The sequence below is a fragment of the Egretta garzetta genome, unplaced genomic scaffold (assembly GCF_000687185.1).
Source record: "Egretta garzetta isolate BGI_Z169 unplaced genomic scaffold, ASM68718v1 scaffold30, whole genome shotgun sequence".
In the NCBI taxonomy this organism is placed as follows: domain Eukaryota; kingdom Metazoa; phylum Chordata; class Aves; order Pelecaniformes; family Ardeidae; genus Egretta; species Egretta garzetta.
In genome coordinates this window covers 1,110,218-1,119,102 of record NW_009258383.1, presented here as the reverse complement: position 1 = coordinate 1,119,102, position 8,885 = coordinate 1,110,218, and the positions used below count along the sequence as shown (strand labels likewise).

General features: G+C 37.3%; 1 protein-coding gene across 1 annotated transcript in view; it reads left to right on the top strand.

The window, feature by feature from the left end:
- The window catches only part of SRI (sorcin), a 19,001-nt gene extending 11,176 nt beyond the window's left edge, over positions 1–7,825 (top strand). The window contains exons 2-8 of the mRNA XM_009641293.2: positions 707–790; positions 3,700–3,769; positions 4,510–4,553; positions 5,293–5,440; positions 5,601–5,714; positions 6,156–6,214; positions 6,864–7,825. Coding sequence (XP_009639588.1) covers positions 707–790; positions 3,700–3,769; positions 4,510–4,553; positions 5,293–5,440; positions 5,601–5,714; positions 6,156–6,214; positions 6,864–6,890 — 546 coding nt within the window. The 3' untranslated portion in view covers positions 6,891–7,825. The remainder of the gene's footprint in view (positions 1–706; positions 791–3,699; positions 3,770–4,509; positions 4,554–5,292; positions 5,441–5,600; positions 5,715–6,155; positions 6,215–6,863) is intronic.
- Positions 7,826–8,885: the final 1,060 nt, after the last annotated feature.

Sequence of the window (8,885 nt, the reverse complement as noted above, 5' to 3'; positions counted from 1 at the left end):
CTTCTGCGGGTGCCGCTCCCCGAGCCGGCTCCCTGGGCCAACCCCTGAGGGAGGCCTGGGTCTGGCACCTGGTGTAAAGCCGGCGTCGCACCATGGCGCTGACAGATAGCTGAGCAGCTTCGAACAGCAGAGTACGCGCCATCAAACTCTGCCCGTCTCCAAAAAGGCATATTCTTGTCTCGGCAAAAGGTGGTTGTAGACTCCGTTACTCACATTAGTGGTTCAACTCAGTCAGACAGGACTAACCTCTGTCATTCTGTGTTTAAATCGATTTTATTTAAAAATCTCCATGTTTAATGCATATTCTTCCAAGTACTTTCCCTAGAGATCTGCCTTGCTCAAGTGTTTTGAAGTGGGAAGAAAAATCTGCAGTGCCTTAGTAGTCCTATCTTCAGTACCACGTTTTCTGCTAGTGGTAGGCTAAAATTGAGCCTCAGTGAGGTGCGCCATACTGCATCTAAAGCAGTGATTGCTCCTGTACAAGGTTTTACACTGATCTGCTTAAATTACAAGTGTATTGATACTAAGATCATGTCCTTTGGGCGGGGTGGAGTGGGTGTTAAGGAATTTCTGGTTTGGTTGGGTTGACTTTTTTGCATGGCGTGTATGTAAAAACACAAGTTGATTCTTAAGTACGAACGCTGCAGTTTCTTAACAGTTAACTGAATCATTTATTTAAAATTAATTTTCTTCTTGATTTCTAAAGTATGGAGGAGCTCCAGGAGGACCAGCATTCCCTGGACAAGCTCAGGATCCTTTGTATGGATATTTTGCTGCAGTAGCAGGGCAGGTAAACTTATAGAATGTTATTTATTTCTTTTTTGGCTTTTTTGTTTTCTGGGCAAATATTTGCAGTGAGGAAAACTTCAAGTTTAAAAAAAAAAAAACAGAATGGTTTTACTTAGCCTATCTGATATATATGTATAGCTATATACACACTAACTGTACAGTTTGAATAATACTGTTAGTTTCTATATAGTGTGTGTATGTGTGTGTAAATGCATACGTATATATACACACATGTATGTGCTATGTTTCCTTTGTGGGTACATACGGGGACTATGTATTTAACATGAAATGTTGTAACTGAATTGTGTCTCAGCTCTGGGTTGGGAATGCTGTCAGTGTCAGGAGAAAGAAGCCAGAAACAAGGGGAAGCATGGGCTGTGGAGATGGCCTGGCTAAGAGCAGGAAATGATAATAAGAAAGATCATTACATGATCTTCTTAATAGCCTCACAAATGGAAAAGCAGTCTTGAGTTGTGCCAATATCTGGGTTTGCTGGTAGGATAGAGTGATTATTTTAGAGGAAAAGGCATTCACAGCTTGCATTTAGGCCTTTCTTTTTTACTCCCTGTCATTCTGCACTGCATTTAAAATTTTTCTCCTGTAATTTTGTGGCATATATTGTTTTTATATGATTATGGATGTTAATAGAAACAACAATAGAAGCAACATTTAGGAGCAAAGAAGTTAGGTTTATTGAGCTGAAGTTCTGTCTTTGTGGGCCATATGTATAGCTATTTGTTGCACACTTCCAAGGTGTGTGCAAATTTAAAACTCTGCTCCTGGATCTGTTTTCCACAGGTAGACATAAGCACAGTAACTGACGCTGGGAAAATGAGTAAGCTCCTAGTGTAAAGAGAAAGGGAGGTAACAGCAAACAGGACGCAGCCCGGTGGAGAAGAGGTGGCAGGAGCTGGACCTCAGCAAAGCGTAGACCATCCCCAGGCTTCTCGAGCGAGGCATGGTTACTGAAAGCTGGGGAAACAGTGAGCTGATGGATATCATCAAGTTAGCGCTTAAAAGTACTTAAGTTAGTACTACTACTTTTTATTTGTAGAAATCATTTGTTATCATGATAAACTGGGTAGCTTTGGAAGTGTTATCCTTGGAACAGGAAGAGTCAGTTTCAGAGACCAGTGGCAGATAAATTATCAGTTGGTTTTACAGCCATCCATGCAAGTCTGTAAAAAGCCATATGTCACAGGCTTCCATAAGTACTTATTGTAGCATTAGTAAAGTTTTTGGCTATGGTTCGCTGCTCCTTACGTTGTTTTTATGCCTATAAAACATATGAAGTTATCTCTGAGCTTTCTTTGAAATAGTTTACAGCAGAGACCTTGCCTTAGATTTGAAGAATTAGTTTACAGAAGAAAGTCAAAAGTATTGTTTCAAATCTTTATTAAATTAATTGAGTCTGTAGGAAGTAATAGTTTTCTATTTTTTTTTTAGTCTGTTCGCAAACTCCCTATGCCTTGTCTAGTTTAACTGCTTAAGTTCTACTTAAAAAAAAAACAAAACCAAGCATCTTTTTGGTAATGTTAATCGTGATTACAAATCATGCTTTTCTGTCTCCCTGCCTATTTTAAAGTCATGCAGATCCTGCCTTTGTTTCAGAATGCACAAGGGCTCTGAAGAGATTTGCTGCTTAATATGCATTGCTATTTCAAATGTTTTTTCTTTTTTTTCTTTTTTTTTTTTTTTTAAATTTTCCTGTGAATGTATACATCTGTATAGTTAGACGGATGGAGTAGATTGGAAGCAATTTTGGGTTTAGCTGCCATTAATTTTACATAGAATCAAAACGTTGTTGCTCTTTTTTTCAGACCTTGTCAAATATCATTTAACATACTAACTACTATTTGCCCTATAAATGACACTTCATTTTGGAAAGCTACCTGGCTGTGCTATTTCTACCATGCCATTTAGTAGCATATCTCTGTTCTTAAAAAAAGAAGAAAAAAATTGCTTACTGGGTTTAAAAACGTTGGGAAAATGCTGAGGCAAATAAATTTGTTTCAGATATAAAGCAACACTCTTTTCTGTATTTAATGCTTTACGAAAGTCACATCATTTTTTTTATCTACAGATACTAATATTCCATCCTCGAATGAGGTTAAATTATATTCAAACTCTCTGTGAACCGAGCTTCATGTTGGGTGTGTGAGGAATGTGACCTAGCATGCCAGCTCTGCTTTTGACAGCTCATTGCTTTCCATGAATTGGCAGTTGTTTTCTCTATTTGGCCCTGAGCAGGATGCACTGGAAGTGAGTCATTTTCCAAACCATGCAGATAGGTATCTTTTCCGGGTTTGTTTTGTTTTTCTTTCAAAGTTCTTTGCTTTCTGCTTTTGTTTGTTCTGCTAACAACTTACTATTCCCAAAAAACATGGGGGTTTAGATTTGTAAGTAAGGCTCTCTTGAGAAGAGGGTATGTATGATCTGGGGTCTAGGTTTCCTACTGTAGCAGTGACATCATAAAAGTATAATCTGAAGTGACTATAATACCCATTAAGTTAAAATTAGTACTTTAAGGAAAGCTGTCTTTCTGTTCAAAATTTTGCTCCTTGGTTTCTGTGCAGCTGGCTCTCAAGTATATGCTACCAAGAGTTGATGTGGGCTTGTTTGTTGGGGTTTTTTTAAAGTTAAGTTTAGAGCAAACCTGCCAATCCTGTGCATTTTATAATACATGACTAGAGGGGAAAGCTAATGCGTATTGCAAAAATATCAAATAAAGAAACATCATTACAGATGTGGGTTCTAAAAGTCAGTTTCTGTCATATAGCAGACAGGTAATCAGTTGTTTTTTGAAGGGGTAATTAATTTAATGCCACTGAAAAGGGAGTGGGTACTGGGAGTAACCATCCTGGGAGAGGGAATTAAAACAATAGCTGATACATCTTCTGTTATCGAAAGGATGGACAAATAGATGCTGATGAGCTACAGAGATGTCTCACCCAGTCAGGGATTGCAGGAGCGTATAAACGTAAGTTAATGGTTTAAATAAACCAAAAAACCCCCAACCCTAAAGCATACTAATTCTTATACCGTCTACTAGAAAACGCTTGTAGTTGTGCCTTCTGCAGAGGTTTGGGGTTTTTTATTTGCATGGTGGAAGGGCTTTCTTTCCATATGGACTTCTTTGAAACGTAAATTCTCTGGATTCAGTTCTGTGCATATAAGACTTCCCTTCTCAGCCTCCTTAGTGCCCCACACTACTGAGCTGTGGAGTTGGAGAAGTGTTTTGTTCTGTAATGAACAGCCAATTCTTAAAAAGCTGATTTGCTTTGTTTTTAAATGGAGCTTTGATATTGACCAAAAAATTCTGCAGCAGGACTCCTTTGTCCAGAGCGTTCAGTTTAACAAATTGAGCTTCTGTGAGTACAACTGGCTTCCTCAAGTGGTGTTTATGGTGAAGCATAAATGAGCACTTTGACTGAAACCCAGAACCTTTATGGATTGAGATAAGAGCAAATTAATTTTAAATATGACTCAAATTGCCTCCAGATTGTCTGCTGTCAGTTTTTCTAACAAGTAATGATTAAGAGCTCTTACTTGGATCAAAATATGGTATGGCTATATACAGTGGAAGCAATTATATAATATTTTATACATTATAATATATTATCGGTATATAATAAAAACCAATTTAAAATGTTAGGTTTAGACAAAACTGAAAATCATTCTTTTAATATAACTTATTTTTCCTTTTTCTAATTTAAACAGCTTTCAACTTAGAGACTTGCAGACTCATGATCTCAATGCTGGATGTATCCTTTACTACGGGATGTAAACATTTTTGCATTATGTAAGCAATGGGGCAACATTGTAGATGTCCTTCCTAATGAATTAATAAGCATTTGTACTACACAGCCTGAATACAATCTAAGTCCCCCCAAATCCCGTTCCTTGAATGAATCAAGTTCAAGTATTTAATGAGATGGTATATGGTATTCAGCAGTAGGGGCCTATGGAAGACTTGGATATACTGTGCAAGGTTGGAATCCTTGGAGTTTTTTAGTCAAAATTGTCATGTTCAAATGTTTTGCTGTTTAAAAAGAAAAAAGCAGAAATGAAACTGTTGGCTCACCTTGAACAAACTGCCTAGAATGTGAGAGAACTCATATTATTCTAACTTAAAGTAACTGTTCATTTGGCATCTCTTTTTGTTTTGGATATGTATTTTATTGGTAAAATTACAATGCGGCAGATAAGTGTGTGAACAACGTTAAATTCACAAAGGGCAAATAGTTTTGTCAGGTTTCACTGAGAAGAAGTGGGAAGAGCAAGTTCTCTGACGTTTTGTTTTGGTTGGTAGTATTATCTCTTTGCTGTGGGGTGCTGTAGTTAGTTTTCTACCAGAAAAATTAATAATAGTAACGTATTGTTAGTATTGACCTTCAAGAAAGAGTTTTCAACTACAGATGGTAAAAATACAAATTTCCACTGAAGAGAAGGCTTTTTTTTATTTTTCACATTAAGAAACGTTTTTCTTAGCTTTGGAATCAGAGGGATATGTCTGGCACACTGGGATTTAATGAGTTTAAAGAACTCTGGGCTGTGGTCAATGGCTGGAAGCAACACTTCCTAACTTTTGACAATGATAGAAGTGGTACAGTGGATCGTCAAGAACTGGAGAAAGCCTTGATGAATATGGGTAAGTTGTGAAATGTTCTCGCTTTTGACACTGACTGACAGCATTTCCCAATACCAGTTACTATCCTGCAGTAACTGACACGTCATCTTTCCAATTAAAAATGTGTTGGATTCTGTTAACTTACCCATTTTCTCAGTATAGACTTTTTATTTTCAAATAGGATTTAGACTGAGCCCACAGGCAGTGACTGCAATCACAAGGCGATACAGCACACGTGGAAAGATTACATTTGATGATTACATTGCCTGCTGTGTGAAACTCAGAGCTCTCACTGGTATGCTGGATTATAGCCTTGTTACTATCATCCCCATCATATATTTTTATTTAATAAAATATGATTACTCAGTTATCTCAAGTTCAGCTTTATGTAGCACAAAATAGGTTTCTTTCAATAGAGTTTACAGGCAGAACTAGAACAACTATAGATTATGATTTTTTTAAATCCCCACTGAAAAAAAGGACTTAAAACTAATGCAGGGTTTATTCCGGAGACTAGAATAGCTATAGTTATCAAAATTGGGAAACTGAATATAAAGGGTTGTCTATGATAAACATGAAAAGAATGGGAAATTAAGTCTTGGAATGAATTGAAGTGTTCTTCATGAGTTTTCATTCATGTGTCTTGGGGAATTTAATGAAAGTAAAGGTTTTTTAAAAAAAAAATAACTAATTCTTCTTATCAGCTTTCTGTTTTTTTCTTAATGCATTTTTGCAGAATGTTTTAGAAGAAGGGATACAACTCAGCAGGGTTTTGTGAACTTCCAGTATGATGATGTAAGTGAACTTTAAGGAATCAGTTAAAAGTTACAGGTTAAAATTAAAGAAAAAACCTGAAGACAAACAGTAATGATTTGAGTTTGCACCTGTCTTCCCTACGCTTATGGTGTTACCTGGGGTGGTTCTGGGTTTTGTTGAGTATTGTCTCAAAAAGTTTTCACGTATTTTATAAGAGTTCTGTAAAATGTTGCTGTGCATTTTTGTCTGGACTTCTTACCAGTGTGATTCAAGAAGATCTAAGAGGTTACATTGCTTGCTAGCATCACTTACTTTCTATGACTTTTTTTTTTTTTTTTTTCTTCTTCTTTTTTAAGGCTTGGCAGGTGTTTTTCCAGGAAGGGTTGGGGGAAGCATGATGGGGACAGACAAAAATCACACTCAGTCAGGCTTGTAGGTCTCGGCTTCCTGGCTGCATCTGTGCAGGAAAAGGAGAACACTAGATTCAAGTATTCCCAGGTTGTTTTTGTTATTATTCAGGAGATGCTTTGTTTTAATTATTAGCTAATATTCATATTTAGTTTCAAAGCTTTGTTGTTCATGGACTGAATTTGTTTACAGAAAAAGGTAGTGACAATGAGAATTTTAAGAGAAAAAGTGAAAACTTGTTCTTTACCATACATCTAATAAGTGGTTATTCTTTTTTCAGTTCATACAGTGTGTTATGAGCATCTGAATCGAAAGGACAGAAGCCATGGATGACCACAATTAACATTCCAGTTTGTGTTTTGCTTTGCCAAATCTTCCAATGATTGTGCCTCTCAATATGGAAACTGCTTATTTTATGAAGGTTTCTCTTCACACACTTGCATTTTTTAGCTTTGACAGTGACTATAAACTACTCATGTACTGTCATCATTTAACTTTCAACCTGTGACTATTAAAGATGATTTTATTTTCACAAATTTGCAATTCACTATGTATAACTTGAATTATGCAGATAGTAAGTTTTTCTGTAGTGTTTTATTTTTTTCCCGTGATTCACTAATACCAGTTCCTGGAGTGCAGCTTGCCTTTTTCTGTCATGTGTATGACATAAGATGATAGATACTCTTCTGTCTTTGACAGCACAAGATGCGTGTACATTTTTTTTGTGTTTGGAATGATCATTTTACGCTGGTCTGTTAGAACATCAGTAAGTTTAAGTTGCTTATTTTGGCAGGTAGTGATTTCCAAGATGAAGTCAGTAATAACCATGCACTGAGCGTAAGACTACCTGTTAGAACTTCAGGGATGCGACAAAGCATAGCAGAGAACTCTTCTAGCAGTGTGCTCTTGTATAGGGGGCTCTTGTTCCAGTAAGATTCTTGCTCTGTTTGTGTCACTATATAAAACACTTTTAAAAAAAACTATGCTGTGTCAGTTTATACATTGTTTCCCTTTAACAGTGAACTTCTAAGCTACCAGACTTCAGTTGCAGGTAAATTAATGTTTCTGTCTGTCTCCTCTGCTGTAGCCCCTAACAAGTAGCCTTTCCTGCCTCTGTATGCCAAGTAACACACAATCCACTTTGAAAAATTCTTGCCAGGTTGCTGTTTCAGATCACAGCAGTAATTGCCAATGCCGTAGAATTTCCATGAAAGCAGATACAGAAAGGCAAGACTTTTTTGACTGAGCTTTTTCAGGGGAAAAAAGGGGGGGTTGTTTAGTGGGGGGTTTTGGTTGGGTTTTGGTTTGTTTCTTTTTTTTTGGATGGGAAGGGGGAGCAGCAAAACTGTATGGAGGTAGGTCAAACTTGTTTCTAATGAAATTAGTTAACTAAACTGTCATTAATTTTGGTCACTTCAGCTTACCACAGAGGAGTGATAGATGTTCTTCTGCTAGCCTTCTACATGCAAAGAATGCCAGAAGAATGTTCAAAGGAGTGTATATTCTTTCTATTAGTGGTTTAGAGCACTTTTGGGTAGGAGCCTTTGCACTAAGGAATGAAAGCAAAACTATACATGCATGTGTATATATAGATACATATGTCACTGGACAAACAACAGAAATAATCCTTGGAGAAGAAATGTTGCTTGAAGATACTATTTCATACCCTAGCTTGCAAAGAATGCTGTAAAATCTAGGTCTCTAGTTCCTGGGCTGCAAGTTCAAGGCTGGCTGGTCTCACCTGAAGAAGCAACTAGTACTTACTAAAATTCAGAATCCTTTGGCTAGGGCTTCTAGTTCCCTTTCAGAAGTTAGTTCTGTTTCTGTCCTCAAAAATGAACTTTAACGGCATAGACAGGATTATACTTCCGCATTCTGGTAATTGTACGCTGCCCCGTTGCACACAAAGTTGTGGAACAGGCACGGAATGCTTCAGAAAGCATTTCTAATGTGACCAAAGTCCCTAAAGGCTTGTGTGACTCAAGTAGCCACCATCAGTTCTGCTGTAGTTCAAAACTGTGACAGCTGGCAAAGTTAGCAAACTGAGTACGAAGCAAAGGCTGTTCTTCCTGTGGGGTTTTGATTAGACCATTTTGCATAAATACATCCTTACACTGGTAATCTTACCTCAAAAAGGATGAGACCTCTTTACCAAAATGCTCATTATGTGCACAGCATTTATCTCGTGCTTTTGCTTAATTGTGTTTCTGTTCTTGTACTGGGTTTGGCTGGGATGGAATTAATTTTCTTTATAGCAGCCTGCAGGCTGCTGCGTTTTAAAAGTTGGGACTAACCCAGCATC